The 25,045-nt window shown below is 37.8% G+C and overlaps 1 protein-coding gene and 1 pseudogene across 1 annotated transcript; both read left to right on the forward strand.

Annotated features, from left to right (window-relative positions):
• The first annotated feature begins 3,482 nt into the window (after positions 1-3,482).
• LOC131830233 (olfactory receptor 2A2-like) lies at positions 3,483-4,083 on the forward strand (annotated as a pseudogene).
• Positions 4,084-18,311: 14,228 nt separating this feature from the next.
• Positions 18,312-19,244, forward strand: LOC131829898 (olfactory receptor 2A7-like). Its single transcript, XM_059172142.1, has one exon. It carries the CDS (start codon positions 18,312-18,314, stop codon positions 19,242-19,244), a length of 933 nt encoding a protein of 310 aa, XP_059028125.1.
• The last annotated feature ends 5,801 nt before the right edge of the window (positions 19,245-25,045 follow it).

A 25,045-nucleotide genomic window follows, 5' to 3' on the forward strand; every position in this document is an offset into this window, starting at 1 on the left:
ATGCTTCTCTCAAGTTCATAGTTTAAAATCTTAAAAGGTCTGCTATGCATTGAAACTGTAATTTCAAAGTTACTTTAAGCAGCTCTTCCTTTTTCTTCAGATTTCTCGAAACTGTAAGTGCAAATCAGATATAAACTACAAAATGCACTTGTTATCATTTTTTCATAGGTCTGTGATAGTCTAATACATGAGACCAATTGCAACTTACACTTAGGAAACAATATATTATAAACTGATTAGTTGAATTATTATAGTTTTTCAAATAAAAATATTGTCAAATTATTAACATCTATAACAGTAAAAATTTTCTTTAAAGCAAAAGTCACAACTTTGCAAAAACAGATCTGCTCCTATTTTGCCCTCAATGTATGTGTTTTTCATTGAATCTGACATTCATTCAACAAAAATTGTGAGAGTCTTTTACATAATAATGAGCAGGGTGATCACTCAAAAGGACAGAAGGATGTATATGATAATACATGTTCCCAGGATACATTTTATATGGTCAGTGCAGCATGTGAATTCCACTGAATGGCCTCTGTATCCCATTCTTCACTATTTCATCATTGACTATTCTTTGAAAATAGCAAGAGATTCATATTGACAATATAATTATTTTTACTGATATCCTTGACCAAGATTACACATTAATTATTGGCTTATAGAGACTCTGCACTCATAGTAAGTCGGTGCCCAGAACAGCCTGAATCCACCAAGCATTTAGGACATCTTTAGACTAGTTAACTAGGCTTAGAAAAGATGAGCTGCCTGCCTGTCCTGTTCCTTATGGGAATTGTTTTTGTATAAGCAAAGAAAGCTCTTGAATGAAACAAGTCAAGGCTCAGAATATCAAAGGACTTTCATGCACTTTAAGGCATCCCTTTGAACTTCTGCAAATAGGTCGGTTGCCACACAGTGGATAAACAGTGAGTACCTATGTGTGAGTCCAAGATGGATCTCACAGCAGTCTCCATTCAGTATATTTCCATCCTAAATACATGGAAGACTGTACAGTCACTGCCAATATGTTTTCATTACTCAGATCATCTTATTGCATGGGTCTTAAAAACAAACAACAAAAAAACCATACATATGAAGAAAAATTACAATTTTAGTACAAGTGAATTTAGCCCACAATGATGTACTGAGAACTATTTATGTAGAAAATTTGCTACAACTGTGGAAAATAAAAGAACATCTACCATATAGATTCAAATGCTAATATGCTATGCTAAATAATGCCTGATAAATTGATTCTCTTCTGTGTAGAGGATAAGGTCCAGTTAAGTCTTACTTTTGATGTCAGTTACATAAGGAAAAAGAGTAAGTCTTAGAGTAGACCCTAAAATTGAGAGAAAAATCACTACACTGGATAGAGTTTTTAAAATATTATTATGTTTGGGGTGCCTGAGTGGCTCAATCGTTAAGTGTCGGGCTTTCGGCTCAGGTCATGATCCTGGGGTCCTGGGATTGAGCCCTGCATTGGGCTCCCTGCTCAGTGGGGGGCCTGCTTCTCCCTCTCCCACTCCCCTTGTGTCCCTTTCTTGCTGTGTCTCTCCCTGTCAAATAAATAAATAAAATCTTTAAAAAATTATGATGTATGAGGAATAGTAAATGTTTAACAGTGAGCTTTCTAGGGAGAAAAGGGGCCTTATTTATAGCGTTTGCCAATGTTATAGTGTAAGTACTCCTACCTGGGCCAATTTCACGCAACCACTGTGTCACCACTGTGCATGAAGTGGAAAAGGCATTAGTATAATCAGTGTTAGTAAGCCAGTAAAAACCAGTTCCATCAAATATTTGGAAGTTACAGACAGAGACTATAAAATATCCATGTAATTCCCTGTATTTACTAGGTTTCCTTAAAATGAGAATGAATATATATGATTGTTTCTGGCCTAAAAAAATGAGATGTGATGTGTGCCATGTCTAAGCTACAGTGGCTGTAAGCAGGTAACATCTTCCCTCTATTTCCCTGCTGTGGTCCACAAGGGGAACTCATGTTCCATAAGGCAGAGCTACAAGATGAGAAAGGGCTGCCTTGCACATGTCTGACTTTGTGTAAGTGTGAAATATATATCAGTATAAGGCACTGAGGACTTGGGATGTATCTGTTGTGTGGTGGCATCTGAGTATCATGTAGGAAGATGAAGGGTGGTATATGTGATGCAGTTGCCATTTGGAGAACTCCAAAAACCTAAAAAGAAAAATACTAAGACAAGGTGTGTCTGAAGTGTTTCAAGTCCTTTGAGATTCAAGGTAGATCGAGGCAGAGGATAAGATGAGAAAAGGCCTCAAAGCTGGTGATTATGGGGGTGCCTGGCTGGTTTAGTCAGTAAAACATGAGAATCTTGATCCTTAAGATCATGAGTTCAAGCCCCATGTTGGGTGTAGAGATTACTGAAAAAAAGATGATAGATGATTGAAAGATAGATAGATGATGATAGAGGACAGACAGATAGACAGACAGATAGATAATAGATAATTATAGGAGGATCGAGGTCTGCCTGTGGTTTAGTCAGATTATTCCAAAGTGGATCTTCCAGAAGTGGCCTTTGAGATGGAGTTCACTGTTAGGATATTTATTAGGGATCAACAGTTATAGAGGTGGAGGCAGAAACCTTCAACATCAGTGTAACAAAGGCTCATTCAACCCCACAGGTACCTCTGAAACACTTAAGGTCTACCAGTTGCACCATGATGGCTGGGCTCTTGTATCCCCACCACAGACACAACACCAGAAGCACATGCACTAGGACAAATCATCGCTACACCGAGTCAATCCAAAAGGGGCTGATAGCTGGCTTGTATCTACTGGCAGCTAGAATGAAAAAGTCTTCCCTTCAAGTTATGACTCTCTATATGCACAACACAGGTTGAATTCAAATTGGAAGAGTCTCTGTTTTCTTTTCTTGCTTCTGTTTTCTCATTTTCCACTTATCAGGTAATGGTAAGAATAACCCCAAGATAGGGTATTATTCCTAGTTTGAGTCAGAGATTTAAGTACCCATCCAGGGGGGTGCCTGAATGGTGTGGTGAAGTTGGTTAAGCCTTGGGATAGAGCATGGTGTTGGGCTCTGGATGCAGCAGAGAGTCCGCCTGAGATTCTCCCCCTCTGCCCCTCCCCCCACTTGTTTTCTCTCTATCTCTCTCTCTCTCTAATAAATAAAATCTTAAAAAAAATAAAAAATAATACTCGGGTAAGACAACTAGAAGAGAAGGATGAACTAACTCAGCTTTGCAAAGTCTAAACTGTGGAGTCAGCCACCTTTTCTACTTAGGAATTCTTGTCCAAGTTAAGCTTTGAAATATCTATTTTTCTTGACCTTAAGAAAATGAAAAAAGTGTCCTTTGATTCAGCCACTCCACTCCTAAGAATATATCCTAAGCTTTTAATTAAAAAAAAATTGTTTAGAGTTTATTTATTTACTTATAAGAGAGAGTGTGTATGGCGGTGGCGGGGAGAACCTGACGCAGACTCCATGCTGATTTTGGTGGCAATGTCCTATGATGAGTTTGTGGCTATCTGCCACCCCCTCTAGTACACTATCATCATGAATTGGAGAGAATGCACAGTCTTGGCCATTGCTTCCTGGATGTGTGGATTTATTCTGTCTCTGGTACATGCAATTCTCCTTCTAAGGTTACCCTTCTGTTGGCCCCAGGATGTAGACCAGGTCTTCTCTGAAATTCTATCTGTCCTCAAACTGGCCTATGCTGACACCTGGATCAGTGAAACTGTTATCTTTGTTGCCTGTCTGTTTATTTTATTTGGGCCCCTTTGCTTGGTGCTAGTCTCCTCTACTAGCATCCATTGGCCCATCCTAAAAATCCAGTCTAGGGGAGGACAAAAAGAAAGCTTCTCCACCTGTTCTTCCCACCTTTGTGGGGTTGGGCTTTTCCTTGTCACTGCCATGGTAGTTTATATGATCTCATTTTTCTAGTCAAAGAAAGGAGAAAGAAAACAATCTTTCCCTATTTCATGGTCTCTTCAATCCAATGCTGAATCCCTTCATCTACAGCTTCAGAGATGCTCAGGTGAAGAATGCCTTGTATAGAGCATTGCAGATAGGGTCTGTATGAGGGGAAGACAGAACTTTTAGCTAGGTCAAATCTTTTCCTTCTGAGGTTTTGTTTGAGAATGACTTAAAGGTCAGAAAAATTACCTAACAATAAAGTTTGATAAGAAAATGTAAATTGCCCGAGACTCTACCTGAAAGTAGAAAACTTGTTTTTTTAAAGATTTTATTTATTTGACAGAGAGAGAAAGAGATCACAAGTAGGTAGAGAGGCAGACAGAGAGAGAGGGGGAAGCAGGCCACCCAAAGAGCAGAGAGCCCGATGAGGGGCTTGATCCCAGGACCCTGAGATCATGACCTGAGCTGAAGGCAGAGGCTTAACCCACTGAGCCACCCAGGCACCCCAAGAAAGTAGAAAACTTTTTGAAGTGCAAGAATAGTTGCTCGTTCTGAGCATGTTTGTTTAGAGATGAGGCACCTGGATTATCAATACACTTAATGCTGTAATAATCCATAGAGTCCATTTCTTCAAGAAATAAATTAGTATCTTAATTAAGATGATTTTTGTTTAATTGTTGAAACAAAATGTCAACACACTGCTCTAAGTCATCAGTTCAATTATAAACTTTCACATCACCTGATAACAAGCAATATTTTTCAGAAAAATTAGCACCCAGAAGGAAAGTCTTGGACTACGGTAGCTTATGTGTACAGTAATCACCAAACTGTGTATTTCCACAATCCCACCAGTGAGTCATATGAAGAAAGGACTGAGATTCATTGCTGGATAGCTAATAAATGCCAAGTGTTCTGACTAGAGTTGAGAAATTCTTAGTAGGTAACTAAAACTATCTCACAGCTCCTTATAGAAATTTCCTCATCCCCCCTCTACTGTGCTTTCATTTTCCCTTCCCACCTACTCTCTCCCTGTAGTCTCCCACTTCTATTTTACAACACATGTAATTAAAGACAGATTTATTCTCTAAGTACCTCACTTCCACATTATTTTTATATGTCTTGACAGGGTTTCCCTCAAAGCGTCTGCATTTTTATTTTCCAGAGCAGCAAAATATTTCAGGCAGTAGTATTTCACCTTGCCATGACTTTCAGTCATTAAAAAAAGAAAAACTAGTAAGATAAATTAATAAATATATAGTGGAATAGAGTAACATTCTACACTCGGCTTCTCAATGGATAAACTACATTAATAATCAAGGAGGGTGTTGCCTGGGTGGCTCAGTGTGCACTCGGCAAGGAGTCTGCTGGAGATTTTCCCTCTCCCTCTCACCCTTCCCCCATGCATGCACACGCTCTCTCTTTTTTCTAAGTAAATCTTTAAAAAATAATAATAATCATCATTGAGGGATTGGGACTTCCAGGCAATGTCATCAAAGCATCTAAGACATACTTTTCATTACTAAATGAATCTTCTTTTCTTATGAAATTAAATCACTAAGGCCCCTTTTATTTGGTAATCTTTTGACTATATTTTTAGTTAAAATTTTAGGTGCAGGAAAAGGTTTTTATAGTTTTGCATTAAAAATAATATATTGTCTTGAAAAAAACTAACTGGTATCAGACATATCCTCCTGCTGTAAATAATGACATGATCTCGACAACCTGTAGTAAGCAATGTTTGACAGTCATTCAAACAGTGGAGAAGATGCGCATGAAGGAAGTACCACATTTTCCACAAGTGTCCCAGGAGGGCAGCTTCCCTGGTCTTCAAGCAGGAATATGGAACCCAAGCAGGGATCAGAGAAAGCAGTGATCAGAGTTCAAGTCTGGTAGGTAGTTAGGAACTGGGGGTCAGTGTACCACTAGAGGGAAAGCAATAAAGAGAAAATCCTAGAAACGTAAGTGAAAGTGTCATTTGAGTTCTTAGTTTTCCCCTTAGTTATTTGGAAATAGGTTAAGAAAGAGAGATCTAGTAGGAAAAACCTGCCAGGAGATCGAATTTAGAACAGAGAATCTGGAACTAACAGATCTAGTATCTAGTATCTCATATCTAGAAGATACTAGAGTTCAGATCCAGCCAGAATGGGAGATACAAACTTAGAAACTCAGTTAGGACTCCAGAAATCCCACATCTTGGGTGAATTGCCATGTCCTAGGAGGAGATGCTATATCCCAGCAGTCAGGGAGAAAATGAAATACACTCATCATCTCATAGCCTAAAACCCAGACATAAAGATATCTTCAAGTATTTTAACTGCTCTCCAGGAAAAAAAAAAATCTCAAAACTCTTGAGAGTTTCTCTTACATATAACTTATAATGTCAGCATAAAATTTAAAAAACTCTTCAACAGGTTAAGAAGGCAGGAAAAATTAACGAGATAAATCAGTTATTAGAAACTAATTCACAGATCATCCAAATAATTGAAATTAAAAGACAAGGACATCAAAATACCTATATCGATATAAAGAAAATTTTTTTTAAAGATTTATTTAATTTATTTGACAGAGATCACAAGTAGGCAGAGAGGCAGGCAGAGAGAGAGGGAGGAAGCAGGCTTCCCGCTGAGCAGAGAGCACGGTGCAGGGCTCAGTCCCAGGACCCTGAGATCATGACCCAAGCTGAAGGCAGAGGCACAACCCACTGAGCCACCCAGGTGCCCTGATATAAAGAAAACTTTTATTGAATGACAAAGCAGAATATTTCAACAGAAAATAAGAATCTGTTAAATCATCAAGTGAGCATTCTAAATCTTCTCCTAAAAAAAAAATAACAAAAATAACTCATCAGATATATTTTACAGAAGACCGGATACAACTGAAGCCAGGATTGGTGAACCCAAATACAATTCAATATATATTACCAAAACTAAAGTAGTGGGGAAAAAAAGAATGGAAAAAACTTGAGAGCAAAGTAGCATTATGGGAAATACTCCAAGAGTCGAGTCTAACAAACCTTAATTTCCTAGTCCCTGAAGGAAAAGAAAAATGGAAGAGATGAATTATCTGAAGAAATAATGATAAGAACTTATAAAGTCTGATAAGCTTGTCAATATACGGATTCAAGAAGCTCAAAAAAACTCAGGCAGGATAAACCTAATAATACATCACTGAAAATATAGTCAATGGTATTATAATGCATTGTATGGTGACAGATGGAAGCTACACTTGTGTTGAACATAGCATAATGTATAGAGAAGTCCAATCACTGTGTCGTATACCTGAAACTAACATTGTGTGTCAATTACACTCAAATTTTGAAGAAAAAGAAAACCTCTCTGGAAATGTACTAGTCAAACTACTGAAAATGAAAGATAAAAAAACTTAAACTTTGTCAGGGGGGAAAAATACATTACTTTCAAATGAACAGTAAGATTTTAGCTGACTTCTTACCAAAAATCATGGAAGCTAAAATAATGGAATACCATCTTAAAGTAGTGAAATTTAAAACTATCAACATAGAATTCTATACACTATAAAACTGTTCTTTAAAAATTATATCTCTAAACAGAAAACAGAAAAGAAGGAAACTGGGAATGTCAAGAAGAAAGAAATAACAAGCAAAATTAGAAGTAAAACTTCATAGGTTTTTCTTATCCTCTTAAGTTTTCTAAATTACATTTGATGGTTCAAGCAAAAATTTTAGAATTATCTGGTGCTATTCTAAACTTATGTAGGAGAAATATTGATGACTATTATATTATATATATTATAACTATAAATTAGAGAGAGTAAAGACAAAATGAGATAAGCTTTCTATACTTCATTCAAACTGGGGGGAATATGGCATCAATTGAATGTGATCACATATACATAATATCTAGAGCAATCATTAAGCTATGAAAAACAACCAAAAAGCTATACAAACAGATACAACAAGGGCACTATTGGTAAATCAAAATGGAACTCTTTAAAAAATCGTCAAATAACCCACAGGAAGTCAGGAAAAAAATTAAAAAAAAAATAGTTGAGACATTTAAGAAATGAAATATCAGACTTAACTCTCATGGTGCCAATAATTAGATTAAATATAAATGTTTAGAGTATATTAAAAAGCACAATCCTTCTGTTTCTTGCTGTCTTCAAGAAATTCACTTCAGATACAATAATACAGATAGACCGACATAAAAGGACAAAAAAAGGAATATGCAAACATTAATGAAAGGAAAGCAAGAATGACTATATTAATACCAGAGAAAGCAAAGTGTTAGAAAGGGATATGATATGACGACAGAAGGTTTAATCGACCAAGAAGGTATATCAATCCTAAATGTCTATTTCCCAAAGAGCAGAGTTTCAAAATATGCCATGTAAAAACTGGTAGAACTGAAAGGGAGATGTAGACCAGTTCACACATGGTTAGAGGCTTCAATACCCCTGTTTTCAACAACTGATAGAAGAGCTAGACAGAAAATCAGCAAGAATATGGAAGAACTCAAGAATGCCATCAACCTGAAGAGTACTAGTCAGCTTTTATAAAACACAGCTTCCAACAACAGCTGAATACACATTATTTTTAAGGACTGACAAAACACAAACCAAGATAGACTTAGTCTAGGCCATAAAAAAATATCTCCACAAATTTAAGAGAAATAAGAATCATATTGAGTGGGTTCTCCAACCACAATGGAATCAAACTAGAAATCAATATAAGAAAAATAGAGAAATCTCCCAATATTTGAAAATCTTAAAATTACTTTTAAATCTATAAGTCAAAGTCACCTCAAGGGAAATTTTTAAAAATACATTGAAAGGAACCCGGGTGACTCAGTTGATTAAGTGTCTGATTCTTGATTTTGTCAGGTGATCTCAAGGTCATAAGATTGAGCCCTCCATAGGGCTCTATGCTGTGCATGGAAGCTGCTTGGAATTCCCTCTCTCTCCCTCTCTTTCCCATCTCCTGCTCATGTACTCCTACTCATTCTTTCTCTCCCTAAAAGAAGGAAGAAGAAGAAGGAGGAGGAGGAGGAGGAGAGGAAGTAAAAATATATATACATTGAACTGAACTGAATGAAAATGAAAACATATCAGTGTTGAGAGGGAAAAATTTCAATAAGTGCTGATGTTACAATACATATGCATTAGAAAAGAGGAAAAGTCTCAGAACTACAATGAGATATCACCTCACACCAGTTGGGATGGCTAAAATAAAAAAACACAAGAAACAAGTGTGGCGAGGATGTGGAGAAAGGAGAACCCTCTTGTACTCTTAGTGGGAATGCAAACTGGTGCAGTCACTGTGGAAAACAGTAAGGAGGTTCCTTAAAATATTAAAAACAGAACTACCCTACAGTCCAGCACTCACACAACTGGATATATATCCCCAAATACAAAAACAATAATTTAAAGGTATACAAGCACATCTATGTTTATTGCAGCATTATTTATAATAGCAAAATTATGGAAGCAGTTCAAGTATTCGTTGATAGATGAATGGATAAAGATGTGGTGTGTGTATGTATATATACATACACACAAAATGGAGTACTATTCACCCACAAAAAAGAATGAAATCTTGCCATTTACAAAGACATGGGTAGAGCTAGAGAGCACAAAATTAATCAGAAAGACATATAACATATGATTTCACTCATAGGTGGAATTTAAGAAACAAAACAACTGAGTACAGGAAAGAAAGACAAACCAAGAAACAGAACTTTTACTCATGGTTACCAGAGGGGAGGTGGGTGGGGGGTGGGTGAAATGGGTGACAGTGATTGAGGAATGTACTCATTGTGATGAGCACTAGGTGATGTATGAATTACTGAATCACTATACTGTACACCTGAAAGTAATATAGTACTGTATGTTAACTATATTGGAATTAAATGAATGAATACATAAATATGTAAGTGTGTAAGTACATAAAAAGTCTCAGATAAATAATAGATGTACCTACCTCAAGAACCTAGAAAAAGAAGAGCAAAATAAAATCAAAGCAAGCAGGAAGGGGAATAATTAATTAATATAAGAACAGAAAACCCTGAAATTTAAAACCAAAAGTGAAGGTAAATCAATAAAAAAGAGTTGGTCTTTAGAAAGATCAATAAAACTTAGAAATCTAGGGGCGCCTGGGTGGCTCAGTGGGTTAAGCCGCTACCTTCGGCTCGGGTCATGATCTCAGGGTCCTAGGATCGAGTCCCGCATCGGGCTCTCTGCTCAGCGGGGAGCCTGCTTCCCTCTCTCTCTCTCTCTCTCTCTCTCTCTGCCTGTCAAATAAATAAAATCTTAAAAAAAAAAAAAAAAAACTTAGAAATCTAAAAAAAAAAAAAAAGAAGAAGAAACTTAGAAATCTCCAACAGGACTTGTAAAGACACGACTTTAAAATATCAGAATAAGGGCACCTGGGTGGCTCAGTGGGTTAAGCCGCTGCCTTTGGCTCAGGACATGATCTCAGGGTCCTGTGATCGAGTCCCACATCGGGCTCTCTGCTCATCAGAGAGCCTGCTTCCTCCTCTCTCTCTCTCTGCCTGCCTCTCTGCCTACTTGTGATCTCTCTGTGTCAAATAAATAAATAAAATCTTTAAAAAATATATATATATCGGGGCACCTGGGTGGCTCAGTTGGTTAAGTGACTGCCTTTGGCTCAGGTCATGATCCTGGAGTTTCGGGATCGAGTCCCACATCAGGCTCCCAGCTCTGCAGGGAGTCTGCTTCTCCCTTTGACCTTCTCCCCTCTCATGCTCTCTTTCTCTCTCTCCCTCTCTCTCTCTCAAATAAATAAATAAAGTCTTTAAAAAAAATCAGAATAAGATGGGGGATATCACTGCAGACATCAAAGGATGATAAAGGAAATTACAAATAACTCAGATTAAATGAACCACCTCCTCGAAAATCGCAAACTACCACAACTCACCTAATAGGAAGAGTTCATTCACATAATCCTATAACTACTAAGGAAATTTAATTCCAAATTCTAAAACTACCAAAACATTCATCTCAGGAAAATCACACACACACACACACACACACACACACAGCCTGCACACAAATGTAGAAGATTTTTTGCTAATAGCTAAAAACGGAAACAATCCAGATGTTCACCAACAGATAAATGGTTATCCAGTGCAGCACCCACACCATAGAGTATAGCTCAGCAACAAAGAGCGACTGTTGATATATGCAAAAGTGCATGAATCTCCAGAGGGGGAAAAAAGACAATCCCATATGATTATATACCATATGATTCTGTTTATGGGACAGTTCTGAAATATCAAAATGATAGAAGCAGAGAATAGGTTTGTGGTTAAAGACAGAGTGAAGGTGGGCAGAGATGGGCGTGGCTAAAAAGACACCGGGAGAGATTCTTATTATGATGAAAATGTTATGCACCTGGACTGAATCAATGTCAATAAGCTGATTGTGATTTTTTATCACAGTTTTGAAAAATGTTACCAAAGGGGAAAACAGTAAAGAGTGCACAGTATTATAATAGTAATATAATAACCCCTGTGTTATTTTATACCTGCATGTGAACCAACAATTATATCAAAATAAAAGTTCAACTAAAAGTGAAAATTTTTACTTAAGAACAAATATTAGAAACATAATTCTTACAGAAAAATTCACATGAAAACTTAAGGAAAGTATCAAAATAATTTTGGAAAAAACAAAATTGGAAACCTCCCACTTCCGATTACAAGGCTTAACATATAGTTTTATACTGACCATATTAGTTTAAGGATAAATCAACAGAAGAGAAAATAGAGAATACAATAATAGATCCACATGTATTTCATCAGTATTTTTAACAAAGTTGCCAATGTAATTCAATGGATCAATAATTCATCTTTGCAGTTGGACATCTTTACAAAATAAAAGAAACTCTGTCCTTATTTCATACCATACACAAAGATAATTTGAGTTGCATCTTAGATCTAAACATAAAAGCAGATGATTACTCTTCTAAGAGAAAAATTGGAGTATGAGATTTGGGTAGGTTGTTTTCTTAAGCAGGAAGCTAAAAGCACTAGTCATAAAAGAAAAAATAAAGCTGCATGTCATTAAACTAATGATTTCTGTTTATCAAAAGAATCAGAAAATGAAGAGGCAAGTCACAGTATGAGAGAAGATAGCTTCAGTACACATTATTCAGTAAAGGACTTAGATCCAAACTCTGAACAGAATGTCCACAAATCAATGACAGGAAAATCTCAATTAAAAGCTGGGCAAAGGGTGCCTGGGTGGCTTAGTGGGTTAAAGCCTCTGCCTTCAGCTCGGGTCATGATCCCAGGGTTCTGGGATCGAGCCCCACATCCGCTCTCTGCTTGGTGGGGAGCCTGCTTGCTCTCTGCCTGCCTCTCTGCCTACTTGTGATCTCTGTCTGTCAAATAAATAAATAAAATCTTAAAAAAAAAAAAAAGCTGGGCAAAACTTTGAATAGGTACTCCATACAAAAGGTTATTAAAAAGATGGATAAGCATATAATAATGTATTCAGTATAATTAATCATCAATAAAATCACAAATATTATAATGGCTAATATTATAAAATTAATATTAAGTGGTGGGAAACTAAAATTATAAAACCATACTGGAAAACCGTTTGGTAATATCTACTAAAATTAGACATATGCCTGTCCTAGGATTTGGCAATTCTATCCTTGGTACACACCCACTGAAAACATGTATAAAAATATTCATAGGGGTGCCTGGGTGGCTCAGTCAGTTGTGTCTGCCTTTAGCTCAGACCATGATTTCAGGGTCCTGGGATTGAGCCCTGCATTGGGCTCCCTCCTCAGTGGGGAGTCTGCTTCTCCCTCTCCTTCTGCCCCTCCCCCCAGCCCATGCTCTTTCTCTCTTTCAAATAAATAAAATATTTTTAAAAAGAATATTCATAGAATGTTTTAGTTACAATAGCCAAAAAGTAGAAATAACCCAGATTTCTATAATAGTAGAATAGTGAACTATTCATATTGAATATTATGCCACATAAAAAATGATAAAACAGAATGGATAAATCTCAAAGACATTATATTGGGTCAAAGAAGCAGACATAAAAACATACGTATATACTGTATAATTTATTTATATGAAACTCAAAAACAGGCACAGCTAATTTGTTATAATATATGTCAGATTTCCTTCATCAGAGCAAGGAAGTGATTTTGAGCAGGATTTGTGGAATGAGAGAGAAGACAAAGGAATTTTCTGTTGTGATGAGGATATTAAAAGTGAAGAGATGGAGAAGCATCTTTCATGCCAATGGGCCTCAAAAGAAGGCTGGGGTAGCAATTCTCATATCTGATAAATTAGATTTTAAACTTAAGACTATAGTCAGAGATACAGAAGGACATTACATCATTCTTAAAGGGTCTACCCATCAAGATCTAACAATTGTAAATACTTATGCCCCCAATATGGGAGCAGCCAACTACATAAGACAATTGTTAATCAAGATAAAGAGTCATATTGGTATGAATACATTAATAGTAGGGGATCTTAACATGCCATTCTCAGTAATAGATCATCCAAGCAGAAAATCAATAAAGAAACAAGAACATTGAATGTTACATTGGACCAGATGGACCACATAGATATATACAGAACATTCCACCTGAAAACAACAGAATACTCATTCTTGGCGAGTGCACATGGAACCTTCTCCAGAATAGACCACATACTGTGTCACAAATCTGGACTCAACCAACACCAAAAGATTGAGATTATTCCCTGCATATTCTCAGATCACAATGCTTTGAAACTGGAACTCAACCACAAGGAATACACCTCCATCTGGTTGGGGCTTACACAGGTGTGTTAATAAATACAAATTATTGGATCTATACACTTTATAGCTCTAGCTCCTGGGCCATTTGATCAGCAGACCACATGGATTGGAAGATATCTCTAACAGATGAAGATGTCGTGTGGAGTCTATGGCAACTGTCAGTGAATCATAACACAAGCAACAGGGACTCTGCATCAGGGTCTTTCTTTCTGTAAGAGAAGACAATACACTTTCAAAACACAACTCTTCATATACTATTAAACCTTAGCAAAGACTACTCATAGTCTCAAGTAACTATAAATGCAGGATTGCCTATCTTGAGCTGAGATGTTATCTGACCCACCAAATCATAGGACTGATTGGCCATGGCAGCCAATGGCATGCCTCGCACGAAGTCAGGACCAGCAAGCACAGAAGACAAAAGTAAGCAGAATTGGCCCAGATCCCCACATCCCTGTATCACCTATACCACTGAGGGCTCTTCCCTCTCTGTGCAGTGTATCTGCCATGCGGGTGTGGGGCCTTAAAGTTAATTGACAAGGGTAAATCTGTCATTGCTCAGAGCGGGCATTCACCTTGTGGAGACAGAAGTTGCCAGAAGTGAGAATATGCACACATTCCTGGAAATTAGCAAATGATATAATTTGGTTGGTCATGGACCTAGAAGGAGCACAGTTGGAATATTAGGTCAACTGAACACAAAGTAGGAGAATCTGCATATCCTGCATTAATGCCAAACAAGCAATTGACTCTGTGACATAAATGAAGAATGGCCTGGAATGTTGGACCTCTCTTCACAAGGTCAAATGGGATGCCTAGAATGAGCTAAAAGGTAGTTCCAAGGATGATGCCAAGAAAAATTACATGTATGAAGCAGAAGATGTAAAGAAAAAAATAGAAAATAGAAAATAAGGGACTGGATTTGGCTAGTAGGCACACATTTCCTTTAACTGATATAATGCCTGTTTTTCTAATACTGTGGATGAATTCAAAGGATGAAAATAACTGATTAACCCAGTTCCTCAAGACCATCCAGGATATAATTCTAACCGATTATGGCCTGAAGCAGCTTCTGAGTCATTTTTTTCTGTATATAAGTTAAAAGTGCATTTGTTAAAAAAACCCATTATTAAATAATCAGGTACAAGATGCTTCAGTAGTAATGTCAGCCAGCCTTTATTCTTGGCCATCCCAGTGACTGCAGTGAGCACACAAATGCAGTAACCATGGCAACGGTGATGGAGCCTTTGCATGAATCCAACAGCTGCCCCTCGCCAAGACAGCACTACTCTGCTGCTCTGCTCTGCTGAATATACGTTCTGTCAACAGCAGAGACCAATGTTGGGCGCTCAATATGACATCTTCCCCTTAAGGAGACCAATAAGTCAGTTGTTGGCATTCCAATTCCTTCCACCCTATGTGGAGCAATAATTCATCGTGATTATGGACGATGTGCATTACAACTATGAATTTCCCTTTCTTGTCTGCAGTACCTTGGTCAGTACCTCTGTTGGAGGGCTATCAGAATATCTGATTTCTGATATTATTTCCAACACAACATCACCTTAGTCCATTAGACCTGTTTCACAGCTAAGGAAGTAACAACGGACAAATGATCAAGGGGTTCATTGCTCCCAGCTCAGAAATTGTAGACCTGACAGAAATTGGGACCTGACACACAGATTTAGGGCACTGGATTGTTGATAACATCCTGCAGAATATACTGTGATAGAATATGCCTACTTTGGTAGGTAGATTGCATATATTTAACTTTATCCATAAGGGTACAGAGGTTAGGAGTTGGGTCTCTGCTTTTACAGACAGAGCTCTATCTATCCCATGAAGGCAGGATCAGAATTTATCAAAAAGGGAACATTTTCTAAAGCAAACTTTGCTTAGCTCTTGTGCTCATCTGTTCTTCCAGACAGGTCAGCAAATACCAGGGCATACCTAACATCAATTCCCAGCATGCCCACACATCTCTAGATCTATGCTCAAGGATGTAGGATCTGAGTTGCTATCTAAAATGATGTAACGATTAAGATCTTTGAATTCAAGTTCATTTTCCTACCACCTTCAGGATGGTTGGAAAATTAGACTACACTAAAGGAAATAAGGCTGCTGAAATTAATGTCAAGTTTCTATTTCACTATCAAAGAATAACCAGGGGGTGCCTGGGTGGCTCAGTGGGTTTAGCGATTGCCTTCAGCTCAGGTCATGATCCTGGAGTCCCACATCAGGCTCTCTACTTGCCAGGGAGTCAGCTTCTCTTGCTGACCTCTCTCCTCTCGTGCTCTCTCTCATTTTCTCTCTCTCTCTCTCTCTCTCTCTCCCTCTCTCAAATAAATAAATAAAATCTTGGGGGGAAAATAAAAGAATAACCAGGCATGGATCTTTGAATCTCCCAAGTGCCTCCTGAATGTTTAGGACCTGGAACAACATAAAAATTCATGAAACTGTAACAAATTCATGTATTTGGGTAGCTGTAATATTCATGTGGTGCCAGAATATGGCTTTATATGTGTTTAATTTTTTTTTTTAGTTATGAAGGGACTACTTGTTTTTACCTTAACTTCTAAAGTTCTCACTATCTCTCTGGGTTCCTGAAAGAGAGAAATAGACAGGGACTGCCCATTTTCTCCCCTCTCAGGAGGATAACAGTGGTTGGGATCTTCACGTCTCTGTAGAGATCATGCTGGTACAAAGGAGACCTACTGTCATATACCCTACAGAGAGCTCTCATGGCAATTGGGAAGGTACCTTGTGGAGACAATAAACTAATAAAGCCTTCTCTTAAAGGCAATTTGAAGAGCAAGTTCAACAGATGAGCAACAAGGCTTCTAGCACCATCAGTAACTTCACCACACTAGATAGGTTTGCCTTTTCTGCATGAAGATTTATTGGGGTTTTTCTACAACAATCATCTCTAGACACACAGGTTTCCTAATCACGTTTGTGAGTTCTGGTCAAATATATTTTAACATCGTTTTCTCTGCCTGTTAGCTTTTACCATCACAATTTAATATCATGCAAAAGTACATTGTTATTAATGCTTAAAGTTTGCTCATTGATAGTTTAAATAATAGGATATTCTGAGTAAAATATATTATTAAACTTCAATATATTAATATGGCCAATGTATTAATAATGGCTATTTTTGACTGGTAGCTATTTTTAAGGCAAGGAGGGACGTGTGTACAAGTGACTTTCTCAGAGATATTTAATATTAAACAAAAAAAAAGCACTTCTTTATTAAAAAACTAGATTTAAAGTGTCACTCACAGAGGGAAGTCAAATATCTAAATGTAAAGGAAGACTATCCAGAGTTATTGAACAAAGGTACGAATACTTATCTATTTAGTATGTACAGTAGTGTGAGGCCAGAGTCCCAGCAGTGAGTAGGAGCTCAGAGTTCCTATCATGATAGCTCTTCCCACAGAACAATCGTAGGTATATCACAGGAGATCAGTAAATACCGAAAAATTTTTCCAACATCCTGCACATGATACTTATTATTGGAATGGTAATAAGAGAGTTTTGGTTCAAATAGGATCATTTTCAAGCAGGCTTATAATTTTGTAGCCATTTAAAGTAAGGATTTATTGCTTATCCTTGCTGTCTCCAAGACAACATTATCTTGCATAAAGAATAGGAATCAAGTTTAAATGAGATGGGCAGTATCATGTTTATCCTTACTTTTTAACTGTGGAATCATAGAGTAAGAAAGATGATTTAGTTCAGTCTCTCAAGGACTTCAGAGACCCCTTCTGCAAGATCGTTCACAGTAGCTATTATCACCTGCAGAGACAGTATCTAAAACTGGGTATTTCTAGAGTATTTATCAATATTGATTCAAAATTTTAAAAGTTACTAATTCTGTTTTTATGTTCAGATAAACAACAGTACAAATCTATTCAGTCAATCATGTAAATGTTCATCTAAATATTACAGAAATCCAAATAAGAAAAAGTGATATTTTAGGCTGAAAATAAATCTTTATACTTGACTAAGATGAGATTTGCTGATATTAGTTGTGGAGGTCACAGTAGATGCAAGAGTGGAAAGTGTGTTTCAATAGGCAAGTGAGAGGTTAATGGCTAATGATGAATATGGTCAATGGTAAATCTAACCTTAATATATTCTATCCTTAATGATCCCTTCCAATTCAAGATTAGAGTTACTGCAGTTTAAGGACTTGGGCATGTGTATCAGTTAGGAGTCAGTTTAAAAGGGAAAAAAAAGAAAAAACAGAATAATTCTGACTAATATAAGCAAAAGCAGAATTTATTTGAAGAACACTCACTGAATGAAACAAAAACCATGTATTTGATTAACACGTGACAAAATGTTTATTTTGAACATTTAACCTCTGCCAAAAACATTAATAACAACAAAGGAAACATGTATTTGTCTCTGGGTATATCTATTTTTAAATTTATTTCGGGACTGTTGGTGTCTTTAAATATTCGTTAAAATATACAAAAATTTACTGAAAGTGTTTCTGAACACTTTTCTATCCTATAAAGAGGTTTCAAATAAGTTAACATAAATCTATTTTTAAAAATTTCTTTTGAATTAAATGTTAACCTTTTATTCTGTCATAGGGATATGGTAGACAATATAACATCTATCACAGAGTTCATCCTACTGGGATTTCCCCTTGGCCTGAGGATTCAAATTCTTCTCTTTGGACTCTTCTCCCTGTTCTATGCCTGCACCCTGCTAGGGAATGGGGTCATCTTGGGGCTCATCTCACTGGACTCCAGACTTCACACCCCCATGTACTTCTTTCTCTCCCACCTGGCCATCGTCGACATAGCGTATGCCTGCAACACCGTGCCCCAGATGCTGGTGAACCTCCTGAAGCCAGACAAGCCCATCTCCTTTGCTGGCTGCTTGACACAGACCTTTCTCTTTTTGACATTTGCTGTCACAGAATGTCTTCTCCTGGTGGTGATGTCTTATGATTGGTATGTGGCCATCTGCCACCCCCTCCGATATTCTGCCATTATGAACTGGAGAATCTGTATCACCCTGGTGTTGACTTCTTGGACCATCGGAGTCCTCCTGTCTTTGATTCATCTCATGTTACTTTTACCTTTACCCTTCTGTAGATTCCAGAAAATCAATCACTTTTTCTGTGAAATCATGGCTGTTCTCAAACTTGCCTGTGCAGATACACACATCAATGAGATTGTGGTATTGGGTGGAGCAATTTCTGTGCTAGTGGGACCCTTCACCTCAATTGTAATCTCATATATATGTATCCTCTGTGCCATCCTTAGAATCCAGTCTGGGGAAGGTCAAAGAAAAGCCTTCTCCACTTGCTCATCCCATCTCTGTGTGGTTGGACTCTTTTATGGTACAGCCATTATAATGTATGTTGGGCCCAGGTATGGGAACCCCAATGAGCAGAAGAAATATCTCCTCCTGTTTCACAGCCTTTTCAATCCCATGCTCAACCCTCTTATCTATAGTCTCAGGAACTTAGAAGTGAAGAATGCCTTGAAGAGAGTGCTGGGAATTGAAAGAGACTTATGAAAATATTACAGCATCAGGGTTGATAGTGATCTAGGAAGATATTATCTCAAGAAATTCCAACTCCAACTTAGCATGAGAATTATCTGAGACAAAATAAGATGAAAACAGGGAAGGAAACCATAAGAGACTCTTAAATCTAGGAAACAAATTGAAGGTGGCTGGAGGGGAGGTGGGTGGAGAAATGGGATAACTAGATGATGGGCATTAGGGTGGGCAGTTGATGTAATGAGCACTGGGTGTTATATGAAACTAATGAATCACTAAATTCTACCCCTGAAACTAACAATACACTATATGTTAACTAAATTGAATTTAAATAAAATTTTTTTAAAAATAGAGCCATCTTCTGGACACCACTTAGATCCCTAATTCAATAGAGGTGGGATGTATCCTAGAGATCTGTATCTTCAAATATTACCAATAGCAAATTTTGATGCAGCTAGTCCATGAACCAGGATTTGGAAGCTGCAGGTCTAGAATAATACCCTTTTTAATACCTTCTTCAAGCTATAATCTAGCCTCATGCATCCCAAAATGTTTTTCTCAAAACACTAGCTTCTCAAGGGCTTTAAATTCTATGGCCAAGTAAGTTTGAAAATTATTGCAAATGCCTTACTTTAGAGCTCACAATTCATATTAGCCTAGTGAAGACTAAACATTTTTATGGTAAAGAAGATTTTTATTCCAATTTCTAACCAATATTTTCCAAATTTATTTGGTCACATAAAAAAAAAAAATTTTATAACACCAACAGTTTCCTGGAACAGGAAATCTTGATCTTGATTGACTCCTTGTGAACACTTCCTGTAACTACCTCCTAGAGCAAAAAATTTTTTTCTCTACAAGGTAAGCCTCTGAAGAGGATGTAGGTCTAAGCAGAGTACCCTGAATCAGCCCTTGAGAATGTGTGCTCTCTTTGGGTAAAGGAAGTGAGGGTGAATGTCTCTGCTCTTCACTGCTAGGTCATCTGGAGACAATCCAACCCTCTGCTTCATCTTGGATCAGCATTCCTAGATATATTTCATGGGCTAATTTCATTTCACAATCTTCTATATCTGAGTTTTAAAAATGCATGCATTTCCCTATTTACCCATTACACTCAATCTTTTTTTCTTTTTTTTTTCTTTTTTTTTTTTTTGTCTTCTTGGTTTGAAAGATAGAACCAAGTTTCTCACAGAAATCTGGAAGGATTTGCCAAAGCCCCTACCTACATAGTATATAAGCTTTAGAAATATTTCTCCACTGTTGTGTTAGGGTTAGGGTTAGGGTTAGGGGTACACAATGAATGATGGATAAAAAAGAAATGAATAAGGGATAGAATGCCCAAGGAGATAGTTGATCCCTTGAAGATTAAATAGGAAAAAAATAAGGAAAGTCCATGGTTTATTATATGTTGGTTATTCCTGAAATGAACAAGTCTCAAATGATAGCCTCACACCCATGAATTTCCTGATACTCTATATGGAATCCCAAATGCACTACTGCAATCACGAAAGGAAAGGGCTCAGTGAGCACAAAGGAACACATGGATGGTCTTCAGGGGCTCAATGGATCCTAGAAAAAGGGAAAAATGAAAGTCAAATCAACTTCTCTTTAAAAAAAAAAAAAAACAAAAAACCCTAGGGGCTTAAGTCCTGGTCATTAGTTTGGTAGGTTCATAAACTAATTTTGTATCAGTTAACCTGGAATAGGTCAGAATGGTCAGAATTTAATGACCTTCACAAAACTCACAAAATAATCATGGTCAACCTAGATACCAATTTCAACCTTTATAACAAAGGATGTTTCTCCCCAGAGAAAGGAGTGCCTGTACCCTTTATTCAAGATAGCTCAGTTCTCTTTTCAAAAATCTGAGAAATTGGGACACCTGGGTGGCTCAGTTGGTTAAGCAGCTGCCTTCGGCTCAGGTCATGATCCCAGCGTCCTGGGATCGAGTCCCACATCGGGCTCCTTGCTCCGCAGGGAGCCTGCTTCTCCCTCTGACTCTGCCTTCCACTCTGTCTGCCTGTGCTCGCTCTCACTCTCTCTCTCTTACAAATAAATAAATAAAATCTTTAATTAAAAAAAAAAAATCTGAGAAATGAATAAAAAAGATATACGACTCAAAGAGCCTAGAGTCAGAGCAAATGGAATTGAATAATATAGAAGGGTATTTCTTTAAAACTGCAGAAAAATTCCCCCCAGTAGGTCACAATTCTCATAACAAACCTAGATGTCTGTCACTGAAATTTTTATACCTTGGATATAAATAATAATAAACACAGTAAAAATCAACTTTTACAAATTCTGCCTCTTTGTTTTCCCCCATCTCCAAGATTCCCAGTGCAACGTAAATATAACAATTGTTACTTTCCATCAGTTATATGTGTTACAACTTTTTGAAGATACATTCATGCTTGACCCAGATACTTATTTCATCAATTAAAAGTCAACATTTTGGGGGCGCCTGGGTGACTCAGTGGGTTAAGCCTCCTCCTGTGCCTCAGGTCATGGTCTCAGGGTCCTGGGATCGAGCCCCACATCAGGCTCTCTGCTCAGCAGGGAACCTGCTTCCTCCTCTCTCTGCCTGCCTCTCTGCCTACTTGTGATCCCTGTCAAATAAATAAATAAAATCTTAAAAAAAAAAAAAAGCCAACATTTTGCAAACCAATTATTAAGGAATTTACTTTGGAAAGTGTTTAAAAGTTTTTACTCTACTTCCAAATGGAAATTGTGTCCAGATTCTGGTGAACCTTGCTATAATCACAAGTTATAAATGCGGCTCAAATAAGGTCTGTGTTTACAGAAAATGCTCAATGCCGACAGGTAATGTAAATATTTGAAAACATGTGTATTGTATTTATGAGTTAACTATGTATTCTTTTCCTTTCTATACATTTATGTTTTATATGTTTATGTTTTACTCTGACCACTTTTTTTTCCCCTAAAGATTTATTTATTTATTTATTTGACAGAGAGAGAGAGAGATCACAAGTAGGCAGAGAGGCAGGCAGAGAGACAGGAAGGGAACCAGGCTTCCCGCTGAGCAGAGAGCACGATATGGGGCTCGATGCCAGGACCCTGCGATCATGACCTGAGCTGAAGGCAGAGGCTTTAAACCACTGAGCCACCCAGGTGCCCCTCACCACTTTTTATTTTTAAAGGTAAGCTCTATATCCAACATGGGGCTTGAACTCATGACCCCAAAATAAAGATTCCTCCTATACCCTACAGACTGAGCTAGCCAGGTGCCCCTCCTCTGACCACATTTAGAAGTTGTCCACAAATTAAAGCAATGCATGTAATTTTGAGATGATGCATTTCCCAAAGTTAAAGTTTGATATCATAAACATTTATATTTAATTTCCTTATTGTCTTAGTTCAAAGTTTTTACTTTTGTATAACAGATGATTGTGCCATAGATAAACTAGAGAACTATATCCTATTGTTTTCAAGAATTTCAGTTTGCTATTTTTTATATGTCAGTTTCCAGATTTCCACATTTTCTACAAGTCACCTGAAACATATAAAAAATAAGGTCCCGGTATTTATAGATCGCCTAGTGTGCACCAGGATTTTCACATGATTAAGAGCCATTTTTTTGGTGTCCCTGAATATGTGTTTTTTCCCAGAGTGGATACGTTCTCCAAACTTGATAATTGTGACCAGTTTTCCCCAAGTGTTCATGAGAACCCCAGCAAGAGACACTGTAATGAACTAATTGCTTTGTAAATCACATGATTGACTGATAAGAGATTTCCCAAATAACATCTTGGTCTCCTTACATCCAGTACAAGAAAACAGTGGAATATAAATAAACATGACAAGATCATAGGTAGCTCCCAGGAAGCTTGAAGGGGAAGCTGCCTTAGAGAAGGTTCTCTCGTCCCCTTCCCTGAGGGACTGGACCTGGAAGCTCCTCATTTCAGAGCAGAGACTAGAGAATGCTTCCGAGGTTGACCTACCTGGGTGGTTTGTGCCCTACAAAACTCTTCCTCAGGCATGTTCTAATGAGCCCCACTGGGACACCTTGGCTCTCCTTGGACTCCGTAACCTGTTCTCTCCAGCATCTCCACACCTTGATTGTTGCTTGCAACCAGCTGATGTTTCAGGGTCCTTTTTTCTGGCTTCTGCTGCTCCCCAAGGGGCCCAGATGGCAGTGGGGAGAAGGGGAAGGACCGAGGGGAAGGCCTGGAGCTGCTTCACCATCACACTGGTTCTGCTTCCTTACAGGTTCACCTGAACCATCTGCCCGTTTGGGAATTAGGACAGGGCTGGGGTTCATGAACTCCAGTAATGCCAAGTACTCAGGGACTGTAATGACTGATGTTGTCTCAGAGGTGTGCTCTGTGGCTGGCTGTGTGGTCTAATCACGGGTCCTGCTGGGGATGAGAGCAGAGGTAGAGAACGGCTTTGTCCCCCCTTCCCAGTGCAGGTGGGCTTGCATGCATCTCACGGCTCACCCCTCCAGGGAGCCCTCAGGAGCTACTGACTAGGTTGAGGCCATCAGAGAATAAAAGCTCCTTTTCTGAGAATTCTGCCACATTTTTGATCAAGCAGAGAAGTGAGGTTCTGCAGTTCCCACAGAAGCTCCCAGAAAGCAGGATCCTGCCCAACGTTTAGGTGCTTTTCCTTTCTGAGGTCCTTGAGTCCAAATGTGGGAGCAAACCGGGTTACACTGTGTTTATCATTAATGTCTGTTATATGGGGTAGGAGCTACCCTTTTGTGGACTATCAGTTTGATTCTGCCAATCTTTATTTAAGTGTTAGAAAGAGAAATATTATTTTTTGTTAATCCTAAACCTATATGCTCCTCTTTTACATTCTATAGGAATAGTTTCAGGGGAAATTGAGATGCACATTTTATAGACAAATTATATAACGTCGTTTAGGATTTGTTGATTTGTTACATTGGTGGAGAAATATCCTTGTAGTAGACATACACTTGAAAAAGATGGCACAACAAAAGGAGTAAGACATTTCTGTGTCATGGATTTATATAGAACATAAGGAGGGGTACCTGGGTGATTCAGCCGGTTGTGTCTGACTCTTGATTTTGGCTCAGATCATGATTTCAGGATCATGAAACTGAGCCCTGAACCAGGCTCTGCACTTGGACGAGTGCCTGCTTAAGATTCTCTCTCTCTCCCTCTCCCTCTGTCCCATTCACGTTTTCTCTCTTTCTCTCTCATTCTCAAAATGATAGATAGATGATAGATGATAGATAGATAGATAGATAGATAGATATAGATAGAACATATGGAATAATCTTAGTAGCCAAAGAAAATGACAATAGGTTATATTACAGAATGATTTATATCAGGAAAATTAACATCTTGGTTATTGTATAAATTATGCATTTACTTATTGTCAGCACAGGCGTAGTTCATACTAAATCTATGAGATACATATCACAATGGAAGAGGAAGCCAAATGGATACTAAATCTATGTCCTATGCTTATGTCTCATTAAGCTTAGCATTAAGGACAGCTACAATGTATTCAGTAAATATGTGTAAATGTTAGCTTTTTCATAGCTTAGAAGATTTGCTTTTGCAGTGGCGATGGGAAAAGTATAGAAAGGAACCAAAGTGTTATATGATGGCATGGGAGGTGGGAGGAAGGCGACCTAGGCGATAACACCTTAAATCTTCTTTCTATAGGATTTTTATGTTTAATGTCTATCTTTTTCTATTAACCTTTAACAGATTCTCAAATAGGTTATCATTACATGAAACTCACTCGTTCTTTACGATTCACAGTGGTTCTTCTATCCAGAAAAATCACTTATCCTTTCAACCCTTATTCCATAAGACGACTTG

The sequence above is a fragment of the Mustela lutreola genome, chromosome 4 (assembly GCF_030435805.1).
Source record: "Mustela lutreola isolate mMusLut2 chromosome 4, mMusLut2.pri, whole genome shotgun sequence".
Taxonomy (NCBI): domain Eukaryota; kingdom Metazoa; phylum Chordata; class Mammalia; order Carnivora; family Mustelidae; genus Mustela; species Mustela lutreola.

Bases quoted from the DNA above. Each gene is read 5' to 3' on its own strand.
- LOC131829898 (XM_059172142.1), top strand. From the start codon at position 18,312: ATGGTAGACAATATAACATCTATCACAGAGTTCATCCTACTGGGATTT.